The sequence below is a fragment of the Anoplophora glabripennis genome, unplaced genomic scaffold (assembly GCF_000390285.2).
Source record: "Anoplophora glabripennis isolate ALB-LARVAE unplaced genomic scaffold, Agla_2.0 scaffold344, whole genome shotgun sequence".
Classification (NCBI taxonomy): Eukaryota; Metazoa; Arthropoda; class Insecta; order Coleoptera; family Cerambycidae; genus Anoplophora; species Anoplophora glabripennis.
Window position 1 is genome coordinate 31710 of NW_019416438.1, and position 19152 is coordinate 50861.

At 32.4% G+C, this 19152-nt stretch overlaps 1 protein-coding gene across 1 annotated transcript in view; it reads right to left on the minus strand.

Moving 5' to 3' along the window:
• The window catches only part of LOC108910557 (titin), a gene marked incomplete at its 3' end in the record, with an annotated part of 178869 nt that overhangs the window by 31701 nt on the left and 128016 nt on the right, over positions 1 to 19152 (minus strand). Inside the window, exon 4 of the mRNA XM_018715198.1 lies at positions 9368 to 9526. Coding sequence (XP_018570714.1) covers positions 9368 to 9526 — 159 coding nt within the window. The remainder of the gene's footprint in view (positions 1 to 9367; positions 9527 to 19152) is intronic.

A 19152-nucleotide genomic window follows, 5' to 3' on the forward strand; every position in this document is an offset into this window, starting at 1 on the left:
ATAAACTTTTATTAGAAAAAATTTCTGTATAACAGTCTAACTGTATTAACATTGTTTCTTACCCTTCGGTCAATTATTTGATTTTTCCGAACAGAAAATGCATCTTTATTTCGTCGCAAGGTCGCCTCCAATCTTGTAATGGTTCTATGATCAGGAATGAGACGCCCTGGATACATTTCTCGATATAACTCAACAGCTCTTCTTGAATTTCTTTGTGACCCGTCGTAAATTAGCAACATATCAAGTTTTTCTGAATGAGAAAACATTTTGCGAGCACAAAAGTTATACGTTTGACCTTCGTATTGAGTAATGACAAGTATTTTGTAACATTTGTGCACTTTAAACAACGAACTTTCAATTATTTTCCAACGACTACTTGATCCTTCCACCGCTAATGTGATTTTTAGGTGGTATTTCTTTTGAGACTCCTTATAACTTTTAAACGGGAATGGATTGCTCAATGAGTTGCCGACAAACGTCCACACGAGTTTATTTCTGTTGTTCGGTCATAAAACGAGAAATAAATTTTGCTGCAACTCGATGCATGTTGGTCAATTTTTCTCTGACAGTCTATCAGCGATTTACAAGCACCAGATCTTTGAGTTTCTGAAAGTTGAAGTCGAAGGCGTGAAAACCATTCCTAACATTGTGTACTATTCAGAAATTTCATCTCAGTAACTAGGTATATCGGTGAATAAGCTTAAAACGTATTTGTTCATATAATAGTTTATATGGAAAATGAATTTAAATATTTGACAAGAGCATTGTTCCTCCGACAACATATTTTTTCCAGTGTTCGTTGCTATTATTCAAACCAATCATTCATTTTCCGAAACCTGATATTATTGTTCACTTTACATCATTGACGGATAGTATCACTTTAAATTCATGGTTTTACTGAGGTTCGTTTAAAAATCATTACATTTTTCTGTTCCAATCAGTTTGCACTATATCCATTGGAAAGTAATTAAGTCGAATTCATTCAATTCGTTTTTATACAAAGAGACCCTCGGAATGGAAAAATCGGAGACTGGATTACGTATGTTATTTCCATTATTTCCTCTTTCAGAAAAAAAAATGATAGTAGGTAACACAGGGCGACAAAAAAATTAATTGTTTTGGTTTTTAGTTCAGACCTATTATTTATTATAGATTTTGATCTGCTGAAACCAAATTTGAATATGGTCAATACTACCTTTGGTAAATATTAAAAATACCGACTCTATTTCGATTTCTCATTCACTTTTAACAAGAAGAGTATACAGGGTGGACCAGCTTGTTCGTGACAAACTTTAAGGGTATGTTCTACGTCCAAAAATAACCGTAGTTTGCTATACAAGCAATAGTCCAAAATTGCTTCGTTACGAAAATACAGGGTGTTGAAGTTTATTTTGAAAAATAGAAAAATACATTTTTTTTTAAACCGCTTAAGATAATTAAATGAAATTTGACAGGTGTCAATAGCAATGGAAGACTTAAATTTTGCAATGCAAAAGTTTCTTTTACTGTCACCAGTGGCGCGAGTAGCGGATCGTTAGTGACTATTTTCCAATAAAAAACTTTAAAACTTTTCAGTGTTTTCCTTCAAATGGATTATTATTTGTTAGCTGCATACCAAATACACTTGCTGCAACCACCAGATAAACAAATTTACAACGACTAGTTGGCGTCGGTTTTCATGTCAACGTTTGACAAATCTTAAATAGACTTGTCTTCTGTGCAGTAGTATCAAAATGCCATTTAGATTTTCAAATCAAGAAATAGCGGATATCCATTTTGTGATTTGCTAATGGAAACTCAGAATAAACCTCAACACCCTGTATTTTCGTAACGAAGCAATTTTGGAATATTGTTTGTATAGCAAACTACGGTTATTTTTGGACGTAGAGCATACCCTTAAAGTTTGTCACGAAAAAAATTGGTCCACCCTGTATAATTTAACAGTTTCAATATATCAGGTATTGTTTGTATTACTAATATTTAGACATATTCAATGCTAATTGGGGGATGTATCAAATAACATTACTTAATTTCAATTAATTGAAGGGTTCTTTGGAACATTTTAGAATTTATAGTATTCGCCTATTTCAGTGCTACAGGAACCTCCTACTTAAAATCCAAATCATCCCGATGTCACGTTAAGCATAGAAACGTGTGACGAGGAATGTAGGGCCTACAGACAAAGAAGTGAGCAATTCTAAAGCATGCCACATTGCCCCTTTAAGAATTTCGATTACGCGGCCGCCTTAATTAAACTTGAAATACATTCAAACACTTGAGAAGATTCGCTTCTGTGCCAGTGCGCCTCCAAAACCACGACTCGAATTTTTTTTAGAGGTATTCCCTTGTCGGGAGCGAATTTAGTGGGGATAATTACACGAAACAATTTTCCAATCTTGCAAGTATGTCTTAATCTCTGTTCTCTGCTAATTAACATTTTAGGTAGGTATGTAAGTATCCGAGAGGGAAATCGATAAAGCTGCGGCAGAAATTCTAGGCATTGGCATCACAAAATACCGAATGGGAGTCAGTGAAACATTAACTACGCAAAATGAGAACGCATCGGACATTGCACATAAACTGGATAACCTCATTGAAGAGAAAATTTAATTTATGAATGAAATTTATAATTTCGACAATAAAATATTTATACGTAACATAACATTCTTCCGTTATTTTTAAATAACCAAGCAGACTTACCTAAGTACAGACCGATACAAATAAGGTTGCGTTTCTGATTCAGGCAGAGGTGCCTTAGAATATAACTAACGAGCGTCCAAATAAAAACGTGGTCGAAGTTGGCTCTGACACATTGGACGTAGGGAGTAGCTTATAGCGACCAACTTAACCTCATTTCTCAACGAGCTGTACAGCAGCTGTCAGTTTCAATAACGTTAATGACTATATAACTTTATTTTAAAGAATAATCGTGATAACAATAACAAACAATTAAAGGAGCTGCGGAAAGTGTCCCCCTCCTTGTTATAACAATAAATTAAAGCAGCTGCTGAAAGTGTCCCCCTCCTTGTTCCAAGCACTTTCACACCTGTTCCTCAAAGAATTAAAGACAATTTTAAATCAGGAATAGGAAGTTCAAAAATAGTGTTTTTAAGGTAAGGCCACAACACGGCGTAATATCACATGACCTCGGTGGAAATTCATGTTCAGCATTGAGACTTATTAGTCGATTTTGGAAAACTTCCCTCAACATATTCATCGTCTCGCCTGCCGTATGTGCCCTTGCGCCATCTTGTTGAAAGTAAAAGTTTGTAATTTCGTTTTCTTCCAGCTGGTTAACAAAAGGAGCGATAATTTCTCCTCTATACCTTTGCGCAGTAAGAGTACCATTAAAAAAAATAGGTCCATAAATCCTCCTTCGATTGAGGGCACACCAAACTCCAGTTTTTTGAGCGTGTAGAGGGCCCTCGACAAAAAAGTTATCTGGTTTTTCAGAAGACCACATTCTCATATTCTGTGAGTTTACGTAACCACTTAAATGAAACCAGGCTTCATCAGAAAAAAAGGTGATTTTATGAAGTTCACCGTAGTTGTTTAAAAACCATTCACAAAATACAGCCCGTCGCGGAAAATCAACTTCATGAAGTTCTTGCTGACAAGTTAAACGATAGGAGAACAAACGCAAATCTTTTTTTAACACTGTGTGGCAGGTACCGACTGATACTCCCACCATTTGTGATAAAACACGTACAGAAGTTCTTGGCGCATTTTCCATTATTTGTTGGACATTTTCTTTTAATTCTTCAGTCTGCTTTTTAGGTCGGCCGCTTCCTTCTTTTCTTGTTACACTGCCCGTTTCACGAAAAACATTAACACAACGCTGAACTGCACTTTGAAAAATTTTGTATTCAACAACACCGGGAAATTGATTTTGAAATTATATGAAACATTCCTCAATAGAATACTTCCATATTCCATCAATCTTGCGTCCATTTCTAAAGTAGGACTCTATGATAAACACTTTTTGTTCTTGAGAAAACACCATTTTAAACGCTTTTTAAAACGAAAATATTTAAATTGATAGCGGCGATATAGCGCTTTGACAGATGACGTTTAAGTTCATTTGTTATACGCTACGCCCTACGTCCAAATTTTCAGAACCAACTTGACCACGTTTTTATTTGAACGCTCGTTATTTTTAGATTTCTAGGTAATGTAATACCAGCGCACAGGTTAATCAGAATTCCTAATTTACTAATTAAATATACGTAGCAGTAAGCATCATATGTCATTCTCCTCCTAATAAGACCAGGACGTGAAGTGTTTCTGTCAGAGCCAGATACACACATAGAGGTGGGTGGAGTAGCGTTCTGCGTAATGAGTTAATAAACTCCCACCGTACTAGCAAACTTTCAGAAGTGTGGCTTAAAATTTTCCATTTTACAGCCACAGTTTTAACGCCAACATATGCTTAAATGTATGTTGCACATTTAATTAAATATCTTTAATATTCTGTGTATTCTACAGGATCACCCACGGTGACGAGTTATTTCAGACTACTTCGATTTTAATTTTGAAAATTTGGGCAATACCGATTTCGGGCATGCCCTTCTCAACTAACGCTTCCGGTTATACCGGTCATACCGGAAGTTGACGTCATCTTCGTTATTTTAAATGGAACACCCTGTACATTACTGCAATTTTGGATTCTACGTCAATTTTTAGGTGAACTTTCATAAAGTTTTCATATTCTTAAAGTTAACCGTTTTTGATATATTTAATTTTTCTCAAAAAAATTTTAAAAAGCACTGCCTAATTCAAAACGATGTGTATTTTACAATAATAAAGTTAGAGCGATAAAATTTATAGGGGACATAACTAAAACTCTAAGCTTCCCTGCCATAATATCAAAATGACTTAATTTCATACAGGGTGACAGAAATTTAATGCCGAATTTAGTAAACTTTAAACCATCTTAACTTACTTTTTCTAAATGGAACACTCTATATCTTTTTACGCAACCTGATGAGCAATTTTGTTCTGTTTCGAATATTATAATGGTTCCCTATACCTATCTCTTCTGGTTTTAAGGTATTTACTGTTTTTCGTGCAGTCAACGGATATTTGTTGCGAGGATGGCTGTGAAAATTTTAGTGGAACTTCAAAACAAGCATCCAATCTGTCACCAGTTTATTGTTGTCAATTTAACACATACAGTGAATGTTTATTTGAGTATTATTTATTGCTAAAGAACGAAAAACGTTAACATTTATTCAAATGCTGACATTCTTTTATTATTTATTCATGGAGAGTGTCACAAGGTAATAAATACAACTTGCAGGGTAGGTATCTAATTAGAGATGTACTCATTGACTATCAATCAGTAGGGATAAATTAAAAATAATTTTAATAAGATAACAGAAATAAACTACGTAATACGAATAATAATTATTTTCAGAAATCTAATTAATTTGCTCGAAGTGACCGCCGTCTACTTGTAAACAGTTATGTATCCTTCTTGTTACCCCTTCTGTAACAACTTCGGATATTTGGTAAAGTTTCAAAGCCTTCTCTTATAAGTGCAACTAGGTTTTCTTTGAAATAAACTAGTGTTTAGTATACTTTCTCTTTTATTGCACCCCAGATATAAAAATCTGGTGGTGACAGATCTGGAGATCTTGGTGGCCAATCCCAGGATCCTAGATGTCTAATCTACCTGTCTTCAAACATTGTATATAATTGGCGGGATACTTCGTTTCTACACTGAGGTGGAGCACCATCTAGCTGATACCAGCAGCTTCTTAGTTGATCTAGGGGTAGATCCTCTAAGAAATCTGTTACACCGGTTCTCAAAATATGGAGGTATCTTTATGTATTTAAATTGCACTCGTAAATAAAATACCTCACCTGATTGTCTTTAGCTAAGCAAAATACATCGACAGCTAAACTCGTGTTGAAAATTTCCTTCGCGGATGATGTGTGTCTATTAAAAATACCTTCGTTACTTAATTTTAACTCATCTGTCCAAATGATTTTGCGTAAGAACTCTGGAACACATGTTCGCGTTAAAATCATTTCACAGAATTGGGTTCGTCTTTCAATATTTCCGGGATGAAGTGCAGGTACAACATTGATGATGATTTTTGAAATGCCTAAATCCTGTTCAGCAGCACGAAACTGATGATTCAGGGTAAGCATGAAAATATGCCAAAACAATGACGATGTTACATTCATCTAAAGTTATCGGCTTTGGCAAAATTCTATGTGTAGAAATTCAGCAATGTTCTAATTGATTTCTTAAAATTCTGCGTAAAATGTGTCTACTCATTGATGATAAATGAGGAAACCTCTCAATAAATACCCTGCAAGTCCTATTTATTATCTCCATGAATAAATAACAAATTTACAATGTCCTGAATAAATATTAATATTTTCCATTCTTTAACTATAAGTAATACACATATAAGGACAGTCAAGGTTACACTTAAATTTTTCAAGGTGTCAGAAAAATTATAGTCGCAACAAAACCTGTTTTTTTTCTCGTTCTACTTCGTTAATCGAACTGAGTACATCTGTAAGTTTGTATATTCTTATATAGCGTTGGTAGATGTAAGCCATAAAATAAACTTTCTGCTTTGTGTTTCTTTCGCACGACGTTTTATGGTATGATCCTTTGCCTCGGTTCTGCGGCAACAAAAAGGGGTCATAACACAATGTGATATTTGACCCGATGAAGAAAAAAACTATCTCGGGTTGGCTACACCGATAGTGGTGTAGATAAGTGCCTATATATTTCCTTGAGCATTCTGCCTCGTCAACAATTCAGAGAAAAGATTAATTTTCTTTAATATTTGGTAGCTCGTGTCGCAACTTTGCCGGCTATTTTTCTATTATCAATATTAAATCGAGCGGATATTCGCGTGACCGGAATCGCTATATATCCTCTTTCTTATACATTTGTGTGTTATTAAGGTACTTTAGTAGTAATATTTAATACTTTCAAAACAAATAATTCAGAAGTGGAGTATATTTGTCAAAACGGGAAACATGAATATGGTGGATTTTTTTTTGTCAAACACAATGACACAACATTTAGGAGTTTCATACATTTAGTTCATTCTCGACTATTTTTTTCCTAAGAAAAAATTGTTAGAGTAAAATTGTTAACCACTGGGATGCACAGTGAACTGTAACAATTTTGTTCGAAGAAATTATTTTCATTTAATTTCATTAAAAATTATGGAGATCTGTAAATTAAAACAAGAGAAATAATAGACCAGGGCGGATCTGTTTTGAGGTGCATGTGAGAGGGAGCAAGCAATTTTTTTCTGGATTACCTTTAGTGCAACTAGAGTTTTTTTACTTATATCTTGGAAACTATGCATTTTGAAAGAATATCGAAGAGGAAAAAAGTTTTAGAATTGAATTTTGCAAAATATACTGTAGGTTAAAAATGTTATTTATTGCCGATGTTGCAAATAGCAATAATTAATGAAAAAAGGGCAAAATAATAAGTTTTTTGGATAATTTTTTAAAAATATTTTAATTGCTCAGAGGACATTCTAATTTTGGTAAAAAAAACTTTAGAGTATAATAAAACAACATACCAAATTTCATTAAAATCGGTCCGATAGTTCTCGAAAAATAATTATATGAAAAAAAATTTGAAAAAGAATTTTCGAATTTTCAAAATGTTGCACGGCCTCAAATAAAGCGTATAAAGTTTATACGCTTTAAATTTAATTTTTAAATTTTCAAGTGTTTATACTATAAATACTTGAAAATTTTTTCACATAGAAAAGATAGCTTAATCTTTCAAATGGTTTTTGAAAAATTGAAATCGGTTGATTAGGACGGCCACAGTAAATTTATAAAGTTAACACTCTTTTTTTTAATTTTTAAACAATTAGATTACATTTATTAACTTGCAATTTAGTTTTTTTTCAAAAATTATAATTTTAAATTACTATTTTTTCTTTATTTTATATGTATTTAACANATAATTTCCAAATAAATTTAAAATTATTTAAATAATTGTAATAATTATAACTAAATACATTCATATTCAGAGTGTTGAAATATATACGTAAACAAACATTGCAATAGCATAGGGTAAAATATACAGTATATTTAATGCATAAATAATAAACTTTGTTTATAACAAAATATGTGCAAATTAGACAGTTGGCATTACGATATTCGAATTCCTTGGCTCGCCAGACATCGGATAAAAAAAGATCGAAATTAGTCCATTAGAAACCGAGATAATGCAATTTTTTTCGTACCTTCGCATTTTGAACCTCCGAGTTCAGTCTTGGAGCGAAAGCCCCCTCCCCCACTTTTTGTGTTTTGAGTCACTTTCCGCGCGTGCGAGCGGCAGCTTTTCCACTGATTTATCTATGTTGCCGATAATTTATGGATATTAAAGCTTTTTCCAGCTTAGAACTTGGAAAAACGAAGTCACTGGATCAAAGATTATTTAACTTTTTTTTTTAAAAAAAAAGAAGCGTCTTTCCGAGTACTTTAAAATTATAATTTTTGAAAAAAACTAAATTGCAAATTGATAAATGTAATCTAATTGTTTAAAAATAAAAAAAGAGTGTTAACTTTAAAAATTTACTGTGGACGTCCTAATCAACCGATTTCAATTTTTCAAAAACCATTTGAAAGGTTGAGCGGTCTTTTCTATACGAAAAAATTTTCAAGTATCCAGATGCTGTAGTTGAGGTTGTGCAACATTTTGAAAATTTGTTTAAAAAAATTATTTTGCGAAAACTATCAAATCGATTTTAATGAAACTTGATGTGTCTAAAGTTTTTTTTTTAAATAGAATACCCTCGGAGCAATTAAATATTTAAAAAAAAAATATCCAAAAAACTTGATTATTTTGCATTGTTTTCATCAATTATTGCTATTTTGCAACATCGCCATCGGTACTAAATTTGAACATTTTTAACTTACAATATATTGTGCAAGATTCAATTTTAAAACTTATTTTCCTATTCAATATTCTTCCAAAATGCATAGGTTCCAAGATGTAAGTAAAACACTCAGACAAAATAGATATTTTTTAAAATTTTTTAAACGTTTTTGCAATTTTGAAAATGTTCTGGACCTCGCTCAGATCTAGGAATCTACACTTTTATTATGTGAAATGTACTGAAGGTATTCCAGCAAAAATTAGCCTGCCCCCTCTTACATCCAAGAAGGATATTTCGACAGATCCGCCCTGGTCTATAAAAATTTTCCATAAAAAATCTTCAAGAAAAGCATTGCACTAACATTTTATAGAAATGTTCCCGATTCCTGATGTAACTTTAGAATTAAAGGAATAATATTGGTTATGTTTCGAGTATTTCTTAAGAATACCAGAAAAAAAAATAGTCTAAGTTGTGCTAAAGGTACATACCGTGGACGTCTGTGGTTATTGAGTAAATTACTGGTTCATCCAAAGCTTCGCTTTCCACCCGACACATAAATGTAGCCAGTATATCTCCTCTTGATAGAGACAATTTTAGCACTGATTTTCCCGTCAGACTTTCATCTTTACCGGTTACTGTGTATTTGGCTGAAACAAGACAAAAAGAGGTTTATTATAACATTCTTTACAAATATATGTTCTCCAGATACCATGGGGTTGAGATTTTAAAGCATGACGATGGTTAACTTAACAAGTAAGAAGAAAAATGAGCTTATACAGTAGCATTCATCAAATTTGGAAAAACAACACACTTAAGTATAGCAGCACAAACAATATCCAAGTGCAGTCAACAAAAGAATTTGTGTTAAAGATGCAATGTTACAGGTTATTACAACTTCTTGTATCTTTACATATCACATATACCTAACATTTTACGGATAATAAGTGCCAATAAATAAGAAATTCTAACACCATATTGATATATCCCGTGATTATTCGTTTGCCATGAAAACATAAACTGTACATATTCTATTACAACTACTCTAGAGGCATATTATTCGGTGAAGTCTCTTAACATAGTCCAAATAATTATATTAAATTTTCATAGGAGGAACAAAACACTAGAGTAGCATTATTAGCATTTGAAATTATTTATTTTGCAGTAGGTATACGTTAAAAGTAAATTAATTTTACAGCAAATTATACATTATTTTAGGCCGACACATTTAGGATAATAGCCCTAAGGGAAGCCATGATATTCCAACGGGAACACTGAACAGAACAATATGTTAATGTGTTCCATATTAGATTTTGTGTTTATACATGATATTTACATTGTTTTGTACATCAATTAGCACTAATAATGTGTATTCCTAACTGACAATCATTCTGTTCTGTATTATCCTTAATTTTCACATTATTATTTTGAGCGAGTTTATATTTTAGTTTCGTTTAAGTATCCTGGTTGGTTGTTGGTTTATAATATTCGTTTAGAAACATATGAATTTAATTTAATTAATATACGACAGATTTAAATATGCAGATATTAATCATTTATTTCTTTTATACGGAATACACTTTATACAGAGAGTTCTACAAGCTCTACGACAAGCTTTGACAAATGGTAGCTGAGTTAATTTCAATCAAAAATTAGTTAACCTTTTAACCAAATTAACAAATCTTAAGCCTTAAAAATTGTTCAATATGTGTACGTTTGGCTCGAAGGCAAGCGAACATTAGCGAACTAAAGATTCCGTCAGTCGACTAATGATATTTGGATCTTTTCTTGTCTGGTTAGCTGCATCCTGTATTATTTCAAGTAACTGCTGACGGATAGTGATTTCGACTTGGTAGATAAGCTGCTCATATGTACCCATAAATAAAAGTCCAGAGGATTTATATCTGTGGAACGCGGTGGCCATACTATTGGACCTTATTGACTTATCCATTTATTTGAGAAAATGGTCATTTAATCAAGTAGTTACTTATATCCCTCTATGTGGTGGTGCACCATCGTGTTGATTATGTATGTTTTTTTAATCAAAAAAATTTCGAATTTTCACCACCCAGAACGGCGGCGACAACATTTTTAACATTAATGCGATGTTTCGCATCGTATTAACAATGTCCTGTCCAAATTTCGTTTGTGCAACTCTCTCGGTTTCGAAAATACAATATCTACGTACGTACTATTAAAATATAAACATATACAGTGTAAACATATTTTCTCTGGAATGCTATGTTCGATGATATTTTTAATTCTTTGGATGTTATCGAAGACAACAAAGTTATAGTCGAATTTTTCATTTCATTTTCACAGGATAGCCTCATTCAACGTTTTGTTGATACTTGAATTATTCTTAATTTTAATTAATTATTTTAATTCGTAAGTATTTTTAGCTCATCTTTTGAATATCGACGACACTTCTATTGTATCACATTTTCCTTAATTGCAATTAGAGCAACTAATTGGATCGTCAAAAGAATATCTGGAGAAAGAAAAATTGAAATTATACTTCTTTATCTGTTCTTGGGAAACTTTTCTGCACCTTTGAATTTATTAAAGTAGGTATCTTATTATATTCCCCCTACTCATTAAGTTCAAAACGAGTAAGAGCCCTACGGTACAGTCTTTAATGTTATTTTTTAGAAAGTTGATTTCCTAAAATAAATTACAAATAAAGTTTGCATCAGTGATTCATCCAGGAAGTGACGAAGCGTAACGCTAAACTAGAACATGTAAATATCAGAAAATATACCTAACTTGCTTAGATTTTCTAAAGTGCTGGACAAAAAATTGCGCATATAAACGCCACCCTTATGTACAAAATTTCTTCTATGCGACGATTGATTGTTGCTATTAAAATTACATACTTATTCAACGATCCGTTTATTATAATCAAACCATACCCAAAAACCGATAAGGCTTACGTATTTGAAAACAACGCGAACGCAAACCATAACCTGAAAGTGTAGAATTTAACGATTTCTCGTAAAATTTTTAATTATCCAATAAACCCGAAATAAAAATACAATTTAAATGCAAATGAGCTATATCCCTGGATATACAAAAATACATGATTTGTGGATATTACGAAATTTTATAGTCTTACAGTCGTTATGAGAGAAGTTAGACTAGAAAATATAAAGGTGTCGGCTACTTGGTTAAATAAGGTCTTAATTGAATAACGTAAATGGAGCAGAGATGTTGTCCTTTTCTCAAACCTAGCATAGGTTTGATTTTCACTCTGATCCAGTAAAATTTGTTTAATATTGCTTCAGTGTTATCAACTTTAAATGATCTAGTATTGCCAATTAGAAGGGAACTAATAATTAAAAAGATTAGAAGATTGGGACGTTCGATATGAACATTCCTGTTTGAAACTCACTGTTTAAAAAATAAAAATATATTTCCTACTTAACATTTTTACAAGCTTTTGTTTAACTTGCCTTGTTAGTATGGATCAAACTGGATTTTAAAACAGTTGTCTCCAACGGATTGAGCTGAAATTTCTTATACACGTTTAGTTGGATGACAATGCATGGTTAGCTAAGTGACGTCATTCTAAATCCAATATGGCGGACCAATTATTTTTTATGCACCTCCACGATATGGGTATCAAATGAAAGGGTTTGCTGAGAAGAACACGAAAATGATGCCACTAAAAGCTTGTTTTGTTTTTTTATACATGAACTTATTTCAGAAATAAATTCAACTGATTTAGTATTTCGTTATAAAGTAAATCATAAGAAAAGAGTCAACTTGGACTGTTGTCCGTCAAATTGTCGAGAAATGTTATTACAAATTCACATTTTATAGAATGTGTCACAAAAGTGAAGAAAATTATAAATATTTTTTCACATTTCATAGGCTGTAACAGGTGCATTAACATAGTGTTTGATCTCTAACAGTAAGGAAGATACAGTCAAAACAATAGGTTACGTCTTGGTTATTAGTAGAGATGAACTCATCAGACCTCTTGTCAATAAATTTGGTTCATTTGCCTAGACTTTCCATGTAGAAAAATTAGCAACCTATTTTCCATGTAATTAGGGGAGAAATAAATTGTTTTAATTTAACAGATTAATACTGTCTGATTCGTACCTGTATATTACGTAAGTTCATATTTCCCTAAAATCGCATAAGTTTATCCTCATATTCCTTTCTGAGTGTGCATTAGCGTCATGTCACATTTTCTGTTAAAGTAGAGTGACACTTAACACTCCAGTTTCACAGCTAAATATGCCAGATAGAATTTCAAATAAAAAGTGAGTAAGTATATCTTTTTCCTTTGAATATTAAATATATCTTGGTACTCGATCATGTCTCTATAAAGAAAAATTATTTTATTTCTAAATATGTAAGAAAATGTCATTCTTTATAAAAAAATATTGCTTGCCTACAAACTCTAAAAAGGGTTACTACTGTTTGCTACAATTACTTAAAATTAATTGAAAACAGAGATGTTTTGTATAAAGAATGAGATTTCCTCATAAATTTACAAATAAAAATGTTTTCCATCTTCGGGACACAATTATGTAGGTAGATTTGTGTTTTCCTTTTTAAAAAAGATCATATAATCGTATTGTTCACATTTGGTACTCAATCATATTAATATGAAAGAAAGTTTTATACACATGTGCATACTTAAAGTTATATGCCATCAAACCACAATACCAGTATAATTTTATTTATCTTACAAATATTACGATAATAAAATGAAGTGAACGATAAAATTCAGAGCGAATCCATCGAGTTATATTTGATTTTACATGGCTATAAATGCTATTTTCTTAGGAGAATATCTACTTTGCAAACACATAAGGTACAAAAGTAATTATAAACAAAATATTTTTGTAAACGAAGAATACTGACTATTATTATTTTAGGTGGCAACTTTGCCATATCTGGGGCTCGTCGATATGATGAATTACTTCAAACAGAAATTGGAGATATTGAAGATAATATGTGACATAGATTGCTGATCGCTCTGACAACTACAAAAACAAAGAAAAAAGGTCCTTTATTGTAAGCGAATATTTAGACATATATCGGAAATATAATATCGCAAGACCTACACAAATAGATAAATATTTAAAACTACACAAATAGATAAACTACTTAAATGTTCTGATGAGTTATGCAAATTTACTTTGGACACCGTCAATTTCAAATATTTCGAAGACATTATTGTAGTTACAATTCCAGATTTAAAAAATGGTAGCTATGTCACATACGTTTACAATTACTTCTCGTCTGGGTTCTGTTTCTTTACTAGAAATTCTCAAGAAATATATCAAGATTAGATTGGAAATTAAAACTGAAATTTCACACTTTTTTATGCGCTATCAAGTAGGTAGGTGTTACAACCAACCAGTCGGCAAGAATACCCTTTCTATGATTCCTAATAAAATTGCACAGTTTTTGAAACTAGGACATCCTGAAACATATACAGGCCAATCATTCCGAAGAACATCGGCAACGTTACTGGCTAATACAGGAGTTGATGTATTAGCAATCAAGAGACATGGTGGGTGGAAATCAGCCACAGTTGCAGAAAGTTATGTTGCTGACAATTTAAGTAACAAAAATGAAATAGCCATCAGGATTCTTTACAATGACACTTCAACTCCAGATTTTTGTAGTACGTCGCTTCATGCTATTTTAATGGATCAGTCAGATAATACTGAGCCTCTGGTGACTGAAATGGAAAGGTCATAAGATTTTGAGAAAAACGTGACAATTAGTAAACGCGAGGGGAATAGTTATCCAGATTTTATAAATGTTACTAAATGTAATAACTGTACAATTACTATAAATATTCATTCATAATAATTAATAAAATTATTACTTACTATTTCTATTTATATGTTCATAAAATATGCACTTATAACTCGAAATTGCTTTTATCCCTAAGGAGGTAAGTTATCTCACTTACCTCCCGTTGTCCATAGCAACTTCCACTTCTACGGTAAAATCCACTTACCACTTTAAAAAACAATGTATTATTAGTCTATTTACTATAGTGGGAGCAGATAAAGAATATTTTTCTTAATCAACAGATGACTGTCATACTTTGAACAGATGTAGGGTATAGAATAGAATAGAATATTTATTGGTCTACATTAATACATAACATATTATGGTAGCAAGTCAAGAAACACACAATCATAAAAACAACAATTTAAGAAAACACAAACAAAGCACTAGACTAATTAAAATACACATTGACCTAACAATAAAAATTACTTATAACATAATAAACGTCAGAGTGAAAACAACCACTAAAAGTTATGAACAATATCCATAAAGTCACTAATGGAATAAAAACATTTTGACAACAAATAATTCTTTATACACAATTTAAATTTGATAAAACATAGTGATTTTACATGTGATGGGAGGACATTGTACATGTTTAAATTTAAGGAATTTCTCGCAGTCAGTGCTAAGCGATGTCTAGGTTGTCGCAAGAATTTAGAAGTACGAGTACAGTAATTATGTATGTCCGATTGAACCGTGTAACTGGCAATATTGTTATGAATATCCAAAAACAGTAATAAACAAATAGCGATGGCAAGGGCATAATTGCAAGGTTCACAAAAAGTTGGCGACAGTGATCTCTATAACCTACGTTGGCTAGAATACGAATGGCTTTTTTGGATTCTAAAGGTTTTTAAAACACTAGAGCAGCCCCCCATAGCACAATACCATAAGACAATAATGAATTAAAGAGGGAAAAATAAACTGATCTTAAAGTATCAGTGCTAATCACCTCTCTCAGTTGCCTTAATAAAAAAACTACTCCAGACAACCTCTTATTCATGGACTCAACATGGTCAGACCAAGTCAATTTATCACCAATTGTAATACCAAGGATTTTAACACATTTATGTTCTACATGCCCTGGAGTCACTACTCATCTAATCCCAGAGTATACATTTTACCACTGTAAACTGTATACTCTGGGATTTATCTCTATTAATTTTAAGATTGTTAAACGAAAACAAATTTATGACTTTAGATAACATGTTAGATGAATCTTCAGTTAGACATGAGGAATCTTTATTCATATTAATTAGGGTGGTGTCATCTGCGAATAGTACACACTTATTAGGTGCGATAGCAAAACAAAAGTCGTTTATACGCAAAGTAGACTATTTTTTATTTCTGCTGCCCTCCCTTAGCAGGGCAATATCAGCGCACAAACGTGTAACGAATATAGTGGCACGATCCCTTTCATCTCCGGCCACCGACGTCTAGAAGAGGGCCTCGTATCATTGAGGTCCAAAAGGAAATTGGGTCTAGTTTCCCGGGCTTATCCGCGTGCTCCCGCTCCTACATACCCGCCAGCGTAGGCAACAACAACGGGCAATACTAAGGCGGTCGTCTTCAGGAGATGACTTCGGACTCGTTAGATTTATATCTGGCTCAGGATGCGGGGCCTAAATGAAATGGACACTAGCTTTTCTTGCCAGCGGTTTTATGGGTTGCTATCAGTTAGGCCCCTGAATGACAGTGAGCCGCATGGGACTTCGGAGATTATATATTTTTAAGCGAATATAGCGGCAGCGTCTCGGGATGTGATAATATTGTATAAATCACTTCATCTCGCTAGATTATTATATGGAATGGTCGTTTCTTATCAAAGAGGGGACATTTGTTTCCTACGTGATTCTTTTTATCTGTTTATGCGATTCATTTTCTATTGTTGTCGATGTGGGTCACGATTCCTTGTTCTCCGTTGACATATAACTACATATAAGACACATATATCATATCGTGTATCGTCAAATAAAAATGAATGGGATACCTTGATATGGACACCCTCCCTTTTTCATATATACATGATGTCCCAACGAAAAGAGAAAACTCGGGATCACTAACAGTTTTTCAAGAAAATTTTCTACGAACGCATGTGATAGGAGCTATTCTGAAATATATGGAGACTATTTTCTTTTCATTGAAGTTAAATATAACAAGCGTGATATCACCATAAAGAGAAAACTAATTAAATTATATGTCACTCGACCTGTTTCCTATGCGATTGACTTTCGAAAAGATGGCCATCCCTAGAAGAATATTGAAGTTGTAGGATATACGAAGTAGGTCGGTGTGCTGTAATATTTAAAAGTACTCATAAATTCTGGGATGTGAATATAGTTTTCTTATTTTTTAAGACACTTAGTAAAGGGCTAACTAATCTTTGAAAAATTCTGAATGACAAATTTTGTTATGACGGTTTGCAAAGACGTTATCTATTACTCTTTGTAAGGTGCTGTGCGCATTTTTCAGTCCGAAAGGCATTCGGAGAAATTCGTAATGTCCTTTGCTCAACTGTAAAAGCTGTTTTTTTTTGACAGAATTTGAGTGAACTTCTATTAGGTGCTAGGTCAAGTGCAGTGAAATCGATGGTCTTATTGTTTAACATGCGATAATTTGCCACAAGTCTCAATTTTTGAATACCATAATCATCTTTCTTTTTGGGAACAATCTAGATTGGGGATAACCAAGGATTAATGCTAGATGGAATAATTTCTTCATGAAGCATTCTATCGATTTGTTTACGCACCTCCTCCTTATGGACATGGGAAAACCTATAAGGGGATTTCCATCTGAAGCTCTAATCTCGTGTTTGACTGAAATACGCAATAGTAATAGAATGCCAGGCTGTAGGAAAATGTTTTGAAATATATTACAGACTTTTAAGAGTCGTCGATAGTATTAAATTATTTTTAAAAATATTATGCACGCCACTGCATTCCCCTTTGTGAGTAATTTTTCTAATTTTCAGTCAATACCTGGCAATAGAAATCTGTAAGCCCTTTTTGGTTTGGAGACTTAGTTCTAGAGAAAAATGATATTTTATTAAAAATAGTACATAATGTATAATAAATTAATAACTCAACATATATCTGTAGTGCTACAATAACTCACTAAGTTAAAAATATACAGTGGCGTGCATATTATTTTTAAAAATTATTGCCTACACGTACGCCCCTGGTTTTTGAGGTATATTAATATATTTTTTTCCGTAAAAAGAATTATTTAAACGCTTTAGTTTTTAAACGAAACATTCCTGGAGAAATGAAAAAGCTTCCGGTTAATAAGTTTTTTCCCTCTATATATACCTCCATTTTGGTACCCAGTGAACAAAATTAATAAATTATTAAATATGGCCCCTCCGGCACTACACAGAGTCAATTTGAATAATGTAATCCATTTATTTAATTAAACCGGGTAAACAGTTTAATATTTATGCATGCACTCGTAACTCTATCAAATGTCACCGCCCGCTTACCAGTTGTCATAAAATTCAAAATTTCAATAATGCACTTTATGGAGGAGTTTATATACGTTGTAATAAAACAGCAAATAATGCCCATTTCGTGAGCGCTATACAAATGAGTGGTTATAAAAATCATACATTATGAAAATTTCTTTACCATTCTAAATATAAAGATCATAATCGAAAAAATCATTACTTTGAAAATAATAGCAAGTATAGTCTTTCCGAAGTCAGTTGAATAAGTATAAAAACGCCTAGCAATAAAATTTAATGAGTTTCATAGGCGTCCCTAAAAAAGTTTTCTGCTAAAGGTAAAAAATTGTAATAATTTGTGAATAATTGTAGAAAATTTCCGTTCAATCTTTAACTGGGTGACCAGACCCATATATGGGTACGGCTAAATAAATATGGGAACAAATTTTTCAAATATATATCTAGTACATACTGCCAACCTCTTGGTTCTTCAGTTGAGATTGGGAAGACTATACCATAGTTTATTTTTATTTATATCTATACACAGAGAAGATGTTACCTTGAAACGTGAGAATTCCTCAAGGATCCATACTTGGACCCTTTTATTTGTTATTTTTATCAATGATATTGCGGAAGACTTTAATGTAGGTACCTGACAAATTCTACTAGAAGGCTCACTGTTCACAGTGGTATATTCCCACTTTAAATCATTTTATATTATTTTATATTTTGTTTTTGTTTTTTAATACTTTTTTGCTTCGATTTATTTACAAATGTTTTTATATTTTATTTTGTAACAAGTATAAACCGCTTTTAATATTTTTTGCACTGCAACTTACCTGGATTTTATGCCGGATCAATATTTTAAGAACAAATAAATAAATAAATATTTGCCTCAGAGAGGATGCTTCAAATTACGTGTTTTCGATATAAAAAAGTCAATAATTCTTACTTCAAGGTGGGTACTATGTACAACAAGAACTTGTCAGAGGCATCTGATTTTTTAAGATG